The sequence below is a fragment of the Eucyclogobius newberryi genome, unplaced genomic scaffold (assembly GCF_026437365.1).
Source record: "Eucyclogobius newberryi isolate DKJ021-1_F unplaced genomic scaffold, fEucNew1.0.hap1 SCAF_15, whole genome shotgun sequence".
NCBI lineage: Eukaryota > Metazoa > Chordata > Actinopteri > Gobiiformes > Gobiidae > Eucyclogobius > Eucyclogobius newberryi.
Window position 1 is genome coordinate 27,383,936 of NW_027315779.1, and position 20,029 is coordinate 27,403,964.

At 39.2% G+C, this 20,029-nt stretch overlaps 1 protein-coding gene across 1 annotated transcript in view; it reads right to left on the reverse strand.

Moving 5' to 3' along the window:
* Positions 1 to 20,029, reverse strand: part of zbtb16a (zinc finger and BTB domain containing 16a) — a 235,199-nt gene that overhangs the window by 126,189 nt on the left and 88,981 nt on the right. The window contains exon 3 of the mRNA XM_072446911.1: positions 15,882 to 15,979. Within this exon, the coding sequence (XP_072303012.1) occupies positions 15,882 to 15,979 (98 nt within the window). The remainder of the gene's footprint in view (positions 1 to 15,881; positions 15,980 to 20,029) is intronic.

The following is a 20,029-nucleotide window of genomic DNA, read 5'->3' on the forward strand; positions in this document are numbered from 1 at the left end:
ATACGGCAACAGTAGAAGTAAAGGGTGCTTTTTCTCCCATCTTCACCTTATGTACACTAGGTCTCGCCAAGTGCACTCAACTGCTCTGACGGTGACTGGCGAGTGCCTTAAACCTCCTCGATGTGTCCGAGGAGTAGCCCCCCGGAGGATCTACCGTCAGGGCGGGCCGCTCCGTCATCCTGACACCAGTGCGCTCTTCTCCAGCACCCGGAACTATAAAAAGACGCTCGGAGAGATTACCTACGGACCGGGCAGAGACTTCCACCTGATCCCCGCTCCGAGGCCCCTAAAGCGACACTTAGGCCGTTCAGACAGCGAGGACCCTGAACGCGCCGCGACCTAATTTAACATCAAATGACAGCTGGAGTCTACCGTCTTCTCCTGGTTTGTGGAAAGGTAGGGAAGGAAATGGAGCGTGTCGCTTGGTATAATTTTAAGATGAAGAAAAAGATGATATTGACATGGAATCACATTGAAATTTAACTGTAAATTAGTAAGCCTATTTCTATATCTTGTTTTTTATTATCGTTCATGGTTGTATATTGCACTGAATCGCCAAAGCAAGTTCCGGTGTCTGTGAATTCTGTTTATTGACAATGGCAATAAACCTTTTCTGATTCGGACATTGCATCTGAATACCACACCTGACCTCTAGCTGGATGGAGCTTTTACTTTTCCAAGGAGTGAAATATTATAGTTTATTAAGGCTATGGAAATATTATTGGCAAAGGAACATTTGCAGCATTTGTGGAGTCGGGTTTGTGGAGATGCAACCGCCCGCTCACTGTAAGGACATGCTTTTTTCTATGCAAAAATAACATTAAAAAATTGCTTTTTGGTCATTGTTATACAAGTATGTCGGCTAATCGCTACTTGGATGAGTAGCAACATTTGTTCCAAGCTTTAAAAAAACTTCCAATTCCAGTTGAAAGAATGAAGAAGGTTTCACGGTGCAGCTTTAAGCTCTTTAAAGATCATAAAGTTTAGGAGGTTTGCCACTTCTGAGACCTTTCTCCAAATCCTCAGCGATGGTGCGTGCTCAAGAGTACCTAGCCAGAGGATTAGCTCATCGCGCACGTTGTAGCTTGACGGTGGCAATAGCGTGAACGTGTTTGCCACAGTGTCACCAAAAAAAAAAAAGAAAAAAATGAAGTGACATCACATTTCCAAACAGCCAACCCATAATTTGAAGTTAGCGCTCATTCAAATCCATTTTCCCTCGCCCCGGCTCACCTACGGTATCACTTGCATTTCCAGGACAGGGGATTAATCGTAGGCCCTTTTACAATAATTGACTTTTACCACCCCCCCGCACGCTACTGCTGCACGCACATGCACACGCACACACACACACACGCACACGCACATGCACACACACACACGCGCACACACACGCACACGCCGAGGCCGACAACAAAGCTGCTGTGGTGTGGGAGGGGTGGAGAGAGGCCATGATGAAGCGAATCCAAAATCCAATCGTCTGTGTACTTGTTTTGAGCAGAAGGCACACAGTGTACTGTACTGAAAAGGGCCATAAAACTCACTTGCGGCTGACGGCAAAAAAAATAAAGAATAAGACAAAAAAGGAAGAGAGGGTAAGAAATAAAAAATGGTTTGGAAAGCACAAAGACGTCGCGGCAATCACACTCCATCAAAACACTTTGTCTCGCGCACAAAAATACGACTTGGCATCAGAGCGGAATACCAAATCGGGCCCATTAAGGGAGCACAGGGGCAGCCGCTACTTAGCAACCAAAAAAAAAAAAGAGGAGAGGATTTAGAGCTGCAATATCCCTGTAATAAAAGGAATAAGATCAACTCCTCGCGGCTTTTTCTTTGGCAGTCAAAGGGCCAAAAGCCAAAGGAGCTTTACGCTTTGTGACAGGTGCAAAAAAAAAAAAAAAAAGTACGCACGAGTTCACGTCTGATATTCAGATACATTGACTTCATTGGCCCGCATAATTTGACAAAAATAAAAACACATTCTGGTTTTTAATTTTAGTTTTGTTTTTTTAGTTAAATTTGTAGCTGTAGAAAATGTTTCCAATTTCATTTTTTTAAGTGAACAGCAAACACAATTCCATCTACGACTTAAGTCATAATGAGCAAATATGAATATTCAATATGGTATTAAGTTGTTGCTAAGCCCAAAACACTATTATAAATGATTTGTTCAAGTTATTAATAAAGTGTTACCAAAAATGTATTTACCAATGGCAGAACTGTATTCTATTTTCCTCTTTAATTAAATTTAAAAAAAATGATGTAGTCAAAAATATAAAATGAACATCATTTATTACCTTTATTTAACCAGGTAAGAACCCATTGATATCGAAACCTCTTTTTCAAGGGTGACGTGGGGCAAATACAAAAATATTTTGTCTCTATAGAAATGGTGGAGGGTGAGGTTGTATTGTATCACTGTTGGGATTATCATCATCATCTGAGGCCATAAAAAAAGCACTGTGCGTACTTGGGGCATTGTCAGTGGATTACTTAATGACATAATTGCGGTGAGAACACTAAACCCAGTGTGGTTTATGGGCCCGGTCGGAAGGCTGCGTTCCAGATCGGTATGTGGGCTGTATAAACATTTGATTATTATTACATGGTATTCACTGGTATTTACTTTGCACAGGTGAATTAAAAAACAAACAAACTATCAATACAAGTGCTAATGAAGCTAACAAGTAGAAATATGACAAAATAGCTTGAATTCTAAAAGTTTACAGTCATTACATTTAGGCTTGTGTTTCCGCTAGGTGGGTGTACGGTCTTGCCCTAAACACTGTGCGTGGAGAAAACAATACAACCTGAACCATTGAAAGCTGCCAAAAAAGTGTCAGAAAAGTGCTGGAAGGCAGGGAATGCCATAAGGAAAACGCTTTTGAGTGATGAGACAACTGCCATTTCTGGAACGCAACTTTACAGCATACACAAGTGTTTCTGGTGATGTTTTGGAGATCACTACAACCTAAAACATCTTTAAAAAATAACTACAATGTTTTAATAAGTTGAAAAACCAGAGCAGTACATATTCTGGCAAGTGTGGCAACTGCCTGCTGCCCGAGTGAAGCAGCACCTTTGCACAACTCGAGTACAACAGGCAAGAGATCTCCCCGCCCACATTAAAAAAATAAATAAAAGAATAACATGAAACAAAAATCAGCACTAAAAAGCTCCAGATGTAAAGCAACAGCAGCAGTCGGAGTGCAGTTTGTAGACAATGGAGATAAGATAAGAACGGTTGTATTTATCCCTCATCAAGTGCAACGATCACAATCCCGTTTCAAAGTGCTGTGATGAGTAAACCAGGAAAAAGTACAGAATGTGCTTGTGCAAATAAAAAAGGGATGTGTTGAGCAAGTCAGCAAAGGTTACCAAGTTGTGGGAACAAAATCTTGATAATATATTTTACATTTGAACCAGCCTTCCTGTATTAATGAATGAATAATAAATGGCGTGGTCAGCAATTCTTTTAAAAATGTGACGTTTGAACCAGCTACAGTCTGGTTGGTGGACATATGAATACTATGGCTACAACAACTACACTCTGGATATTTTCTTAGTTATAGCAACACAGTGACCTTTGTCAGCATTTCTCTTGTTGCGCTATACAAACAAAAGCTCTACACAGTTGGTAACCAGCCCACATTTTCAAAAACATACTTTTAAACGGCCAAGCAATCAAGCAGGAAGTCATACGATGATTTAATAGTGCTTTTTGTGTGTGTATTGGATGACATGCAACTGCCGCACTGGGCCAGTTGTCAACACTATGCAATTATTTTGTGATTATTTGTCTGAAAGTGTGTGTATTAGCATCTTTAGCTAGCAACAGGTTAACGTTACGCTCTATTAGCAATATCCTTTTGAGACAAACCTAAATAACTGCATACCAGCACCTGGCAATACTGTTATCGAAGTTACATGATACATTAAAAGATTCATTAAAAAAAAAAACATTGAACAAAGTCTTAATTCATCATGAACAACTAGTTTATTAAGGCTTACTTAATGGTCAAACCAGTTAATTAAGTGGTTACAAAGTCTGAATCATTCTTAATAAACAATTTGCTCAGAATAGAATTGATGTTATCTTGATCCACATAAATTGTAATACATTTACATTTTAACAGACAACGTTTTGCACACACAAAATGCCAAACTTCTATCGCGGTACGAACAATGTCTTCAGTTGGTTTGAAGGCTCGGAGCTGCCATGACGGGAGCGGTAAGTCAACAGGCCGGAGGAAGTTATTCCAACAGCAGCTGAGGCCGGGAGAACCAGGCTTTAGGTTACACTAGTAATGCTCATAATGCATGTGAGCTAACAATGTCCCCGTTAGCATGTGCTATTGTCAGCAACGCAAGGAGTGTGGGATTTCGCTTCTTTTTTACATAGAACTGGACGTTAATATTTAAAGTCATGCAATCCTGTATGTAATTTTGAAATTTTATAATAAATAATCAATTACTTCAAAAATACAAAATCTAAAACAGACAAAACATATTTAATCAACGGTGTTATGCTGCAATCCAGTTGTCCTCCGACTTGTAGATTCTCTCACATCTTAAAATTTCTTCATGGGAATTTGGGCAACATTCCAGGGCACTGAGTTTATCCGAGTTAGGCAACCCAAAGTAAAGTTTAACATCTAACAGGTAAAATATTGATGGTTCTTGTGTTATTTTACCATTAGTTTCTCAGCTAACGCGGAAAAAAGCTAAAAAAAAAACAAAAAAACTTAAAATTAGATCTGTATTTTGACAGATTTACACTTTCCCAGTTTCTATAACTTGTTTTGAGTAGTCGCTGTGCATAAACTGTAATACACTGCTCAGTTTTTCCTGATTTGACAACTGGAACACAAAAACACACCGCAAACGTCTCTCCGAGCTCCGACCTACAAATGTGACGCAGCATTTTTATAGGCACTCATTTTGCTTTGTTTTGTATTTTTTGGTCATTATTGGTACATTTCAGGCGACGGTGCTATGTGGGTTGTTACAGGCAGCCATTTGATTACCTTTAAAATTACATTTGGAGCCAAATATAAAACTGTTGACAGACGAAGAATGGGAAAACGGTACATTACAATACAGGACCAGAAAGTCACATACCTGGAAAGATTTCTGCTGGAAGAATGTCTCAATTTTTTTCATAATGTCCAAGTGCTCACTATTACTCCCTGCTGGAGAAATGTTGGTTGCCAGGAAGCACACCTTTATCATGTGTTTATCCTGCTCAAAAATACTGTCCAGAAATCAAAAAGGCACTAGACAATTTTTGACATAATCATCCCACTCAATTTCAAAACTCTTTGGCCTCAAAACTCTTGCCATGGACACAATAAATGGATACCTTTGGAACATACTCCTGGTGGAAGCGAAAAAGAAATGGATGACACAAATTGCGCTGACGATCAAACACTGGATTATAATTAACAGGTGATCACAATTGGACTTAATTTGAAATTGGACATATTTGACCGACTTTGGACCAATTTGGACGTTTAATTTTGGAGTTTGTGTGCCTTAGTTTTACCTCGATGTCTTTTATTGAGATTATCTTTTTTTCTGGCGCCAATCCGGGCTACTTATTCTCAAACTACTGGCTTTTATTAATAGCATTGGCCCCTTGTACCCTGCTCTCCACTCTCCCTCTCCCTTGCGCACACACTACTCGGTACACACAGTCACATTTAGGAATTTGTGGCCTGGAAGGCAGTCAACTTTCATTAATTTCTGGGTTTGGGTACAGTACAGTGTGTTCCTGGACTCACATCTGCGAGCGATCATAAATGCTGGAATGCTTGGCAGAACATCCAGACCTGCCGGCACAAATATGTCGTCATCGGTGCAGTCGCGGAGGGGATAGAGCCCAAAAAAAAATTGGAAAAAAAAAAAGAAAAAGAAACAGCTGAAAACCAAACGCGCCACAGCCAGAGGAGGAAATGCATACAGAGTAATGTTATGGGATGTTATGGCATTTGAGATGACAGAGGGGAAGTAGCGGGGTAGATTTACGCTAGCATCCGTCGGAAATTTTAAAAACATATGCTGAAGGGATTGAGAAGAGGTTGTCCAGAGTGAAAAAGAAGACAAGTTTGAAAACGGATTAGGGTTAGAGAAATTGCTGTGGTGATAATCATAAAAGCTGCAACTAAATGATAGGTGTAATAAAAATGAATGGATTGGCAACAACAATTTTTTTTTTTTTTTAGAAATAGTATTGTGATTGCGTAGTCCCATTTTAGGCCTGGTTTAACCCTAGAATAGTCATGTTTGAGATAGATTTAAATCTGGTGGTACTCAGAAAGTTAATTATTTAAGAAGTAGTTGGCTTAATTATAATGGTAGATAAACAGGTAGTACTAAATAAGTGTCATTTTTAACAAACTTGTACAAAAGCTCTAAACTTAACCAAAATAACTGTTCCTAAACCTAATTCTGACCTTGCCTTGAATGTGAAAAAATACATTCTAAAAATTAAACAATGCAAAATTGCGGTTGTGTGGCAGAAGATGGTTGTGAGGGGAAAAAAGCCCCTTTGTAAGCCTACTTTAGCCTTAATAACATCTTACATCTTACTTTTAACTGCACTAGTTAGCAGTATTAGTACCGCAATTTATCTTCGCAATTATTTTACCATTTCTTTTTTCAATTACACCACGTTTATTTGCCTAAACCCCTCTTAACCGATTCCACATTTTGCAGATTGTTAACGTTGCGCTCTTCCCCAGCATCGGCAGTTTGTGTGGGCACCCCTGATCCCACGGCGGAGATGAGGATCACGTCGGAAACAAAGCTTTTAATTTAGTGCGCCGGGCGTAACATCTGGTCGCGCGTCACATGCTAAAGCCGCGCTTGTTTGTATGCAGACGTGCGGGAAGGTATTAAAAACAGCACCGGGCAGGGTAATCGCTAATGATGGCGTCGTCAGTTAGCGGCGAGTTAGCGTAGCGTGCTATATCAGAAGTTGTTTTCCTATTCAATGTCAGAGTCCTGGCCGCAGTGTGGGAGAAGTGGAGAGGCTTGGATAGTTGGCTGAGTAATGGGAACAGGGCTAGCATACCAGAGCTAGCCGTGTGACAAACCATGAGACAGTGGAAGATTGTGACTGTGTGAATGCAACAAGTCAGCAACACTTTAGCAATGGAGACAACAGGGCTAACCCTTTGTCTTTTACAGGTCACCGATGTAACAGCGTTTGTAAAGAAATAATAAGTGAATGCAGGCCATGGATCTTTTTATTATTAGGTATTTTCATGACTGTCCTTGGGGTCATATAAAAATCCTTCTTAAATTCTGTGTTAAAGAGATAGGCCAAAAAAAAAACAAAAAAAAAAACATTCTCAATATATATAAAATGTCTACAACAGCAAATTTTAGTAATGTACAATCCCCCTTGTGGAGAAAGTAATAAGTTAGTTACTCTTAGCTTGGTAACCTTAACATAATTGTACCAGGCAATAAATAAACGCATATTTAATCAATAAATAAACATCAAGATTATTATTATTAAATATTTGTAATAACATTTACATTTTTCTTTTAATAAATTGTTTGGATAGATGTGGCCAAAACAAGGCCCATAACTTAGATCAGCTAAAAATGTAAAGATCACAAATGCTTATTCGGTTTATGGTTCAATTCCTAATGCGAGTCTTGAACTACAGTATCTTGACATCATCACACTGTTCCCTTGCGCAAGACACCAAACCAGAATTGGTATAATGTTGTAATTTGCCGGCGGCCGCTCGCACTTGTCCATGCGTATGTACAGTAAACATAGGATTAGCCTTGTGGAGCGATGAGGGCGCTCAGACGGAAATACGAGTTGGAGGAGGATTCGGGGGCTGTTCACGGAGAGGATTATCTTATTACGGCAGATGTTGAGCGCTATCATACGCGCTTGGTCTGGGCTTGTAGGCTGGCAGGAAAACACCAAGAGATACAAGGATAAGATAAGGCAGCGTCGCACGTTAGGCAGGTTAGCAAAGTGGTTGGGGTTAGCCATGAAAAGGTATAAACCTGATGGTGTAAACTAGCATAATTGTCAACTTAAAAGGGGTGGATTTAGCCTTGTAACACTGTTTTGTTTGTTCTTTTTCTACAATGCATTTACAACGTTTACCGCTTGCAATTGTTAGGAAGTTATTGATGTTTAATCATTTTATTTCAAACCTAGCATGTATAGGTTTAGCTAAGAAAAGACAAACATGTTGGTAAAAGCTAGCATAATGGGTCTATTAGCCTATAAAAGGTTGGATATTTAACTTTTGACAGCCTATTTTTCCAACAATGCCATTTAAAACCTTTATAGTTAGAGCCTCAACTTGTTACTTATTAGAAAGTCAAATTTGTACATTTATTTTAAGTGTGAACCTAGCATGAGTAGGTTTAGCCATAGGAAGCCATGAATGCTAGAAAAAGCTAACATTATTTTTTCACTATTATTATAAAATGTTCCAATTTTAGCTTGTAACTGCCCTTATTTTAAAGCCTCTATAATTAACCTAACCTTAACCTTCAAATGTGTATTTTTCTATCTTAATTTTAAACTTGGAATATGTAGGTCTAGCTATGAAAAGCCAAAAATGTTGGTAAAAATAGTGTCTTAATTTTTGTATATTAGCCTGTAAAACGTTGAGATTTTGCTTGTAACTGCTTATTTGTCCCACTGTGCATTTAAAACTTGTTTGACAATTAAAAAGATTACATGTTTTAATTGTTAGAAAGTAAGAAAATAATGCATGAGTAAGTTTAGCCATGAAAAGCTATCACCATAATTGCCTTAGCTATAAATTGTGTCTTATTTCACATCAATGAGAGATTATTTTGTCATTTCTACTGAACATTAGAGGAAATACATTGCACAACACAACAGTTTCTTATTTTGTGATGATTTTGCCCTGGTTTATTTTGAAGTATTTACCAAAGCTGCAATATTACCGATTTGGAAACAAGTGCTAGGCCTCAAATAATTGCTTTGTTTTTTTCCATATAATTCCATTTACAGCCACTGATTCACCCCACTCTCCATCTGGACAGCTAGCACAGCCTGTCAAACATTAAACACCAGAGCCCAGATAGTGTCCAGATAGCGTGGACAGGACGTAACAAATAAAGAAATATCCTGGCACGCGCTCCACTGTACGTACTGTACCCTGGAGGTGGCAGGCAGCCCAGACTGGAGACGAGCCAAGATGGAACACCGCAGTCAGGCAGAACGAGGGGGAAGAGAGAGAGGGAACTACTGTATGTCTGACCGACTATGATCAGCTTTATACGTAAAAGTGTCGGAATTTGTACCATGTTACATTCAATTTGATTTCATTTGCAAAACTTTTTAATTGTGTAGAATAGAACAGAAAAAAACTAATTACATCTAATCTCTCCAGGGGTTTTTTACCTTATGATATTCAAATTATCCTTGCCTTCTAAACAAATTTGGATCAGCAGGACTTTTATAGATATTGCAAACAACAAAACACCAGCTCTTTGACATTATGAAAGCATCCAACTCAGAATTCTGCAACGGAATCATCTCGAAACTATGAAAATGTTACTGGTTTTAGCAATTCAAAATAAATGGGACAAAGAAGGAAATTGTGTTGTAACCGATGAAGAATGGGAACATATATTCTATAGGGAATATTTTCTATATCCATGTCAAAGGGCACATTATTGACAGGGAATTAGAGCTTGATGGAGAAACTGTGGCTCGTCACGATGTGTTTTGGGACTGTCCTAATGTTCATAAATACTGTACTAATACTGTACTGTATTAATGAGGCGCCGCCAACTGTCTTTAACACCGATATTCACTTTGACTTTAAAACAATGTGTCTCGGGTGTAAAACTCCAACAATGGAAATGGTTGATGAATACCAGTGAAATGTACTTTTGACTCCAGTGAAAAAGGCTAAAACCAAAAAAAGATGTCTGAGATGGAGCAGTCTATCAAAGAAGGGACTGAAATAACTTTAGACATTTACAAAATAGAAAAATTGACTTTTACTTTGAACTTGAACATGGATAAATTGACCAGACACTAGGGAAGATGAGACGGATACATAGGGGGACATAAGTCTCTTTTTTGTCTCTATTTATTTCTTTTTTGTTAGTGTGTTGCACTCAAAAAAAAAAAAAAAAGATACATAAAAAAAAAAAAATCAATAAAAAATCAAATAAGTAGGACAATAGAGAAAAATAAAAGTATACATTAAGTATATTAATATAATAAAAATGTAGAGAGGTTACCGGTAATTTTCACCTTTATCCCAACATATGTCAGTGAATAATTTTTACCCCATTATTTAGTTTACCAAGACATTTGAGAGGGTCATTTTATCCATAGCCTGCCATTGTGACGGGCCTTTCTCTTTTCAAACAGTCAAACCCATTTTGTTTTGGCTCACATTTAGACTACGTGAAGTGCATCCATGTCTACACTGTGATATTGCTATACTTGCTATACTGTAGGCAGAGCATTAAATAAACCCACCGTTTAACAGCGACACAGAGAGAGAGCAGCGGGCAGTAGCGTCTGACACTGGACGCATCATGCATACCAACAAGCCGGACTCATCTCCACGAGGACCCACAATTTCATGCGCTTTCCTCAACCCGTTTGGAGCGCGGGGTAATCAATAGTTGGTAAATTGCAAACCCCCAAAATACTCAGCCTGTTCTATTAAGATATAAACGTGGTGGGACATGGATTACGTGGCAGTCGGGAGGCCAAAATATTAGCTTTGCGATGCAATGGTTTTCCTGTGGTTTTCCTACAAGTGGCTGGACACTTTTTAAGAGTCGATTCAGACACAATACGGTTTAAAGAACATATGTAGTTTCTGATTTAAGTAGTAGGGTTGAAAGTGAATGTGGGGGGGGGGGGAATTGAAACTATCATAACAACTTATTTATAATGTTTGAAGCATATTAAAAGGACAAAACAAATGTGATAAGAAATCTTAAAGTAGTAAGAGAAACAAAAAAATCCATTGATCAATTTTAGATACGATATTAAAGTAGCATTAGCCTGCGACAAGATTTCTTCCCGCGCTGAAATTACTCTTTGTTCCACCATGTGATGTCATTAAGTGGCGATCCAGAAAATGTTTATGAACTTCTTTCAAATTCTTTAGATTCATTCTCAAGTTTTAAGCAAAGTGCAATTTTATTAAAACCTGCCCCACCAGTGTAAAGTAAGAGCAATGCTTCTAACTGCACAATCCAATAGCCGAAACTGTAAAGGCGTGGCATATAAGGTGACTAAACTCTTCATCGTAATCTTTTGAGACCTTAATCCTTCCCTTAAATGTAAAATATTTCCGTGATTATTAAAAGAGATCAGATGTGAGTCATCAATGTTTGCGAAGCTTTTGAAAACCAGTATTTCGAATAACTGGCTGGCATCTCGTGCAAACACGGCAGATAACAGGAACCACTGTCAGTTCAATCTTAGATGCAGACATAACAATAGATCCCGAAGTGCCAACAGATTAAACCACCAGTAAAAAGGACACAGACCTGAGAAGACCTGGAGAAGAAGGGTTCGGAAACACTAAAAAACGCACATGCAATATTAGTAGAAAAATACTTAAAATGTCAAAATAGACCACATTTTTCAGTGCCAGCCACATCACCTTTGAACACTTAGTACATTCTCAAAAGCCCCCAGAATGTTAAATATTTATTCAAACTGGTTCATGACTTGCTTAAGTGTCATCACATCAGACGACGATATGATAAAGGAAATTGAAAAAAAAAAATAGAAAGAACTCGAACTTGCGCGTCTTAAAAAAGCCTTGGCAGTCAAACGTGTCGTCTGCGGCGGCGGCGGAGGTGGAGGAGTTCAAAAAAGTGCAACAAAGAAACAACAAAACCTATCAAAGCGCTGTCTTTTCTCCTAACCGTCTCCTGTGTGCTCGCATCGCCTCGCCAGACCAAAGCGCCTCGGCATCGGCGCTGCAAGGTTCGAGTCGAGACAGCCCCGCTTGGGAGCAAGAAGTAGAAGTAGAGGGGTGAAAAAAAAACTAGCAAAAATGGGTAAAGAAAGAAAAAAAAAAGAAAAAATACTTGTGCACTTGCTTGTCACTGCTGCTAAAAATACGCTGCCCACTTCTTCCGCTTGGCTGCGTTTCTCAAGGTAGTGGTAGAGAGAGGGGGGGGAGAAAGGGAGGTGGGTGAACTTTTGTATGATGTAATCCTAGCCAAAAGGAACTAAATGTCACTGTGGGTTAACCTGTTGATAACATGTTTTTGAATAGCTAATCATTTAAAAAGAAGGCTTGAAACAGCACAGATTCTTGACCCCACTAAATCCTTTATGGAAGCTGAGATAGTTAAAAGTCACAGTTTTACTGAAAAAAGTTATAATAATGTCTTTAACTGCAATGTGATTATGCATGAATTATTTTAAATCACAGTAAGTTTTAGCCCATATTACATCATAATAAATCATAAGCATAGCTATGAATTTACATGACGGTTTAAGGCGTTGCTACTATCAGCATGAATCAAATGTGACACATGGCAATTACTGTAATTATCCTGTAGATTGTATTCCACCCAGACAGAACGAGCATTTCGTTGTTCTGTCTGGGTGGAATACATTGCATTGTATACATTGTTTTGGCATCGGTTGAATTCAATTACGTCTTATCAGAGAGAACGTGGGAAGGCCCTTTAGTCAACCACATGAACATTTTACATTACAACATCAAAGTTTAAAAAACAACAACAACTGAATTCCACTAAAAGATGCATCACTCATTGTACGTTATTTTTGTTGTGAATAACGTGCGATCATCCCGTAGACGCTAAAGTTCAATGGAGGGCAGATGAATCCACTGAATGTAACTTGACTAAACTGAACATGAGAGTTAATGTGCAAAACCAGAGCAAAGTAAGAGTGAGGCTTTTCCAGCGTTCACCCGGCTCCCCCTGGGCGGCGGCTGCCCCGTCCGGGCTGCTGGACACCGTCTTTTATGGCGCCGAAGTGGCAGAGCGGCTAGAACTCGCACGTAACAGCGCTCAAGAAGAAGAACGTTGGGTTTCTTCCATCAACATGCACAGTAGGTACCAGCGAAGCTCTTGACCAAGCCCAGCTCAAGATCTGGAGATGGGTTCCGCACACTGCCCTAAAGACAATGGGTCAAATGCAGAAAAGGAACGTCCATCACGAGGGACAAAACCTCCAACTAAGCTTCACAGAGACACAAAAGCTGGAATTTCCTTCGGGATCAATAAAGTACTATTACCATTGCCCGATGTGATTATGTAAAAAGCCATCTTAAACATGATATTGACTGGTCCCTAAATATACAGGCCCGTAGTGAGACACGGTACATACAACCCGGACAAGAGCCAGGAACAATACGTTATTTTAACCACTCTCCATTTCGAGAAAGCATCTTTTGTGTCACCAGTTTTACATGTCTCGTCAACGTGTCAGCCCAGCCTGCGAACATGTGCAACAGGGGGCCGTAAAGAGAAAAAAAATGGGTGTAATTTTAAAATAAACAGTGAATATTTCCTGGGAGCGATTTTTGTTTTTGACACGCTGAGCCGTGCACTGAGCCAATTGAGCGCCGCAGCGGGGGTCCGTCATTCATCTCTGTCACGCCGGAGCGCCAGTGTCAATGCGAGAGGCTGTCATTGTTTCAAATGTTTGCGGTGCGACGGGGAGAAGGATGACACACGCACAAAAAAAGAAAATGCAAAAACAACAAATGATCCTGGCAATTATTGTCTCTCTCGGCCGTCCCCGCGCATTGTTGGAGATGTTAAGAGTTTAGCGGGTAGGACGGGGAGGAGCGGGGTACGCGCGGAGGATACAAAACGCACAGCAGACAATTGAGAACGCTCGCAGACTCTCCCCCGTGGAATCGCTCCAGTCAGCTCGATATGTCAAAGCAAGGCGGCAAAAACGGGGTGTGAAAATGTGTGTTACGACTGCTGTATTTTCACCCAGCATTGCTACTGGGTCATTTTTACCTCATTAAGGCATCAGAGAAAGATGTATCTCAAATGTGCTACTTTGTTCTTAGAAGTTAGAAGGTCTTTTTTATCTCTCTGTGCCCGTGGGTTATTAAAGGTGCTGTATCTGCATCGTTTTTTTTGTTTACACACATTTTTCATAGCTTTCTGAGCCCCAAGCAGAGTTTGGCCGTCATAAAGCTAACAACAACTAGCATGCTAACGGTGAACTCACGGCTTTGGGCAGAATAAACCGCTCTATAATTAGATACAGACAACACAGAGCATCTAATCTTTGCCCCAGTAGAGGCTTTTTACTGTATATCTGAGCTGTACTGGGGCAAAATAGATTTTACTTTATTATATGAAACTTGTAGATCCCCTTTAAACCAAAAAACATTCATGACAAATCAAAAAATCTAAGTTTTAACTCGTTTCTGAAGGTTCTTGCTATAGTTCTTGCTATAATCTATGTTCTCGGGGGTCATTTTACCCCAAACTTTGTAACTCTCGCATCGTCATCTGGACATTTCATTTTCACTGTTTGAGCAGCAGCATTTATACTCTCCTGAGCTCTGATTGGTCCAGCCCGATGGGAGGAGTTCTGGCCTCCTTCACTCTCACTTCAAATCATTCCCTTTTTATTCTTAAACTCACCATCAAAAGCATGATTTGTGGCCCTTATTAGATGAAAGTGTAATCTAGAGATAAACTGGTTTTCCATCTGTATTGATTATAGGTTTTACACATTAACAAACTTCACAAATCAATGATTCATTTTAGCTAAATAAAGAGAGGTCACGTTTACCTACTGGGATGATTGTCTGGATAGTACGTAGGGCTCTGCAATGAATCCAATTTGAATTCCGATTTCGTCTTTTGTAATCGTCAATAAACTCATTTTAATCAAGAAATCCACAGCATGTTAATACGAGACAGAATTCAGACTTTGGAGGAAGAAATCTGACTATTTTTGGGTTTAAATGTCAACCATTTCAAGTAAGTATAGTTTATGTTAAGGATCTTGTATTGAAAGCAATGCAGACGTCGTGTTTTTCTCGCATCGGTAGAAAGAATGATTCATCTTTTGGGATCCGCGGGCTTCATAACAATCATACGAAGCCCTCATGTAATCGACTATTACATGAGGGCTTCAAGGTGACCGGACCAGTCGGTAATATGACCATTTGGCCGCACCGCGCATGGAAAGACGGGGAGATATTGGTCCATTTGCGCGGTGATATATGCCGCAGATACACGACGTAGCGCTTTGAAAATTGAGGGAATAGACTCAACTCTGTATGATCTAATAACAATCCCAGACACTATAAATTGCAACGTTCCAGCATAAAGAACACACACAGGTGCAAACTGCTTTTGAAAACGTATGGAAAGAAGACTTTGCCATTAATCATACTTTTATATATTATTTTCATATATTTTAGCTGTCTATTGGTCAGCAAAATATTTTTTGGGATTAGTCACCGAGTCAAATGATTATTCCTATTGTACATTAGATTTTTTTAAATATATTTTTAACCAAATAAAGTTAGAAATATGGTGAAATATGGACAATTAGTCGATTAAGAGTTACAGCCCTATTGTACATATGATGTTTAAAGCCTTATAAGTCCAATTGTTTTATGCTTAAGGAGCTTTACAATCAAATTTTGTATTGATTTTACATACTTACAATAATAACAATATTTTTTTCACTTGTAGAAACTTAAATACAACCAATAATTCATCAGAAAAAATCCTCCTCGTCAAACATTGCCATCTTGCCATTTGAAATTGCAACGGACCATTCAAGGTTGATTATAGCTACATCTTTCTAAAAAATGAACACTTTAACATAAATTCTTATAGGTAAAATAACGCGTCCTTACCCGAGTGAGACAGCAGGTGCATGCGGAGACGGAGGCTGTCCAGGAAGCTCTTCCCGCACAACTCGCAGCCGTAGGTCTTCATGCCGCTGTGCATCTTCCTGTAGGTGGAGGAGAAAAAACAGAATGCGCCCGTCAGTATCGTGGAAACCCAACGCGGGGAGAGCAGGAGCAAAAGAGCCAAATTCAATGGGATTATTTACACGCCTGGGACAGTTGAAAGTAAGCTGGAGGTGTGTGGGGTTTTCTGTGCAGCGTCTGTCGAGGTGCGGTGCCAGAAAGCATTGGTCATGATTCCGACTGTGGAACCTCAGGCCTATTGCGGTTTCCCCCGTTGCAAAAGGCCAGAGCGCTTTTTTGCATCTTTGAAAAGGATTTTGCCACATACGAGTATTCATGCGCTGACAGGAAAAAGTAATGTTGATGATTAAAAATGCTTTTGTTGCCATTTTTATTGCACTCAAAAGTCGAAATCCTAGGATACAAATATTCTCAGGATTAAAGCGCCAATTGAAAAGAATGATTTACTCACTTTTTGCAAGAAATGTGAGAAATGGCTATTGGAATTAAATAAATTGAAATAGAAAAAAAAAAAAAAAAAAAATAGAAAGATGTTATACAAATAAATAGTTAGATGTTAAAATATATATATACTTTTTTTTACTTAAAATATTTAAAACATATTGTGGTTCTTTTACACACTGTACAAAAATATACAAACTCATTGTGCTTGGGGAATATCATATGACTAAGTGATTCTAAATGCCAGGTTTGATTAATTATTTTGTTTTAATTATTTTTCCTTTACACCAACTGCTGCACACAGGCTAATGTTATTCAAGTTATTAAAAAAATATTTGGATAAAAATCATAAAATAACATGGTTCTAATTAAAATCCATGCACTATACAAGCAAGGAACAAATATAATATGTAAATTAATAATGAATGAATAGCAGACACACAAAAATTGCCTACATTTAATCAGAAATTGCAGCTTTTTTGAAACAACATCTAGCGTTCTCTTTAGTATTACCATAAAGAATGATGTGCAATAAAAACCTATCGTCCCAAATGGAGTCGTTAAGCCGTAAAAGGGTTTAACCTCACAAGGTCGCACCAAACAAACGGACAATATTTGATTATGTGACAAAGGCCGTGGAGGTTAGGCAACTAAATACTGCCCACGACACGAGTCTAACCCTCTCAATGTTCTGTGAGCCTTCAAAGCACCGCCACAAGGCATACAATTCCAGAGATAGTCATTGTGTTGAGCTGATCTGATTAACAATAAGTCCTAAATTTAAATGGTTTCAGTTTCAAGTGGATTACAGGTTGTATTCAGCGTAGAATTTGACATTTTTGACGCTATTTTGACCAAAAATGTACAAATAATTGAGTCGAACGTTGTGCCAACACATTAACCATAAACCACATCGACAAATCTGCATTAAGACAGTCAAAAGGGAAATTGTATCAGTTAATATGCAGTTTAAAATATTGTAATGCCACTAACTCACAAGAAAACCAACCTATTGATGCATTTCACCAAGTTGTGTCCACATAGAATTTGACATTTCGCAAAGACATATCCAAACTGTAAAACTCATGCGTGTCTCTTGTCATTTTTGTTCACCAGCAACGTGAAATACTTGGATCAGACGGACTGGATGGGAGAACGGTGCATTATTTCCAGGAGACGGGCACGTTTAATCTTCCGTAGAGCTTAGGAAAGTCTTTGCGTCACGTCGGGAATAAATTCAGAGTCATCAGAGAGCAATCAGCAGATTTATATAACAAAGGGCCGAAGCATCCAGTCGACATAAGAGAAGAGCAGAGAAATAAAGTTTAACATTCCTGCTCACAATTATTATCTCACTCACTTTTTTTTTGAATGAATGAAGACAAATTAAGAATGGCTGTATGATCTTTAAAAACACATGATTCAGGGCGCTTCAGGACTGATTTTGTCAAGGAAACAACATTATAACATTACCATCATATAGACCCGAATACAAGAATTTGCCAAAATTACCAAACGAAAATACAAACAGAGGTGGGTAGTACTCAGTTAAAAATGGTCCATAATTTTACTCCTACCAAAACTATTTCTAATCTACTAGCGACAGAAGCTTTAAATTGACAATATGAAATGATTTAAATATTTGTGCTCCGTACACTGCTCCTTTTCGTGAGTTGTGTTTCCTTTGAAAATACCAACGTTCATGCAATATCAAATGTGAAACCTTTCAAATAACTTAAACACACAAACATTTATCATTTGATTAGTAGTTTCCTGAAACACCTTTTTCTTTTGCTCTTGAATAATTCCCTGACCACTACTTTTCACTTCAACCCGAGTAATATCATTCCACTCTGGCACATTTACTTGAAAACTACTTTGGTCTACCCACCTCTATTCCGACACCCCTTCAAAACACGGCCGCCAATCTCTGTCCCGACATCTGTGAGTTGCCGAGTGACAGCGAGCCGTCACCCTTTTTTTTTCCCCTTTCGGTTCCCGCGAAAAAACACTGCCCTTGATTCCGGAGCTCTGCCGGCCATATCCGTCTGGCTCGTCTACCCGCGGAGCCGCTCGCCCCCGAAACATGACGGATTGATGTCAAGATGTCGCATGCAAATTGATTTAGAACCCTCTCCGCGGCGGCCGAGGAGGAACGGGAGAGTGATGGTCCTGACAATGGCGGCAATAGCAGTAGGAATTATTAAGGAGAGCGCTCGGGGAATGACGACGCTTAACATCCATGAAGGACTAACAGACAGACGAGTGTGCGCCGAGGAATCGGTCGGGATTCAAGGCGGCGATGTCACAATTCGTGGGTGAGAATTGTCGAGATGAAAAATATATGTGGTGATGGCGCTTTAGTGGGGTAAGCACATGCAAATACTGAAAATCCAATAATTTATATTAGTTGCAAGTACTTTGTAAGTCTACATTCATCCAAGCAACACAAATATACGTCATAATAGTTAAATAGTCAAAGAAAACAACATGCTTCAAGTATCACATGCGAAGGCAACAAGTCATTGACAGAAAAAACTAATTCACAAGTTTTATTTTGAGTTTATAGTACAAAAAGAGGTTATGAACAGTTCTTAAAAAGTACAAAAAATCTCTCAAAAGACCAGGTTTCAACTCAAAAATAGTGCTATTCAAGCGCTTGTTCGTCCATTCATGTTACAAATGCAATAAAATGACACAAAGATTTCCAAATTGGGATCACAGTGAAGTAAAATGTCTTCAACCCTTAAACTTTTTGAGTTCCTGTCTTTTGAAACTGGACATAGACAGGTAAATGGAATGCTACTTTGTGCTATGCGACCATTTTATAGCCGCACATTATAAATTATGCCTTTTAATGCTAGCTGTTCATTTAGCACCTTAAAATTATCTTAAAAGACTCAAACATCAGTGGGTTGTGTGTTGGTTGGACACATAGTTTGACAAAGTTGTTCGATTTGGTTTCGTGCTTCCGTGTCCGTAGTAAGAATTGTCATCGTTTCGTGACAAAGTTGTATTTACTTACTGGAGGCATTTCAAATTTCATCATCCTTGCCAATTGAATTCCCCAGAACAACGCTACAAAAACATAGCTACAAAAGGACCTTGTTTCCCGGCAAAACCAGATACGCAATTTAAGCCATCTTTGCAAATTCAACCTTCTAAACGGCAACGGAACGAAACCAAGAGTGAAGGATTCTGTACCTTTCTCACCCCTGATGTACTCACCACGCCGTAACTCAGATAAGAGTGTCCACTAAACCACAACACGGGGCCGGCACAAAGCCCTTTCAGGGGCCTTTTGTGTGGGCCCTCAATCTGGGCATTGTGCTTCCGAGACACCGCGCTGATAAGCCATGGACGGACTTATTAAAGTGGAAGCGAGCCCCGTATTTTCTCGGGAAATGTAGCCTTGATGAGCAAATGGCTGAGAGCGTGTACGAGTGTGAATGCGACACGGCGTTAGCTGGTGTCGGACAGCGGGTGTAACAGCGGTGATTTAAAGAGAACGGTCAGAGTTGAATTAAAGCTTTTAAAGGCTAACATTGGCGGCGGTGGGGGCTAGCTAGGTCTGGGCTACATTTTGTTGTGCCGTTTTGATTGCATTTACATCGACTTTGAATGCATTA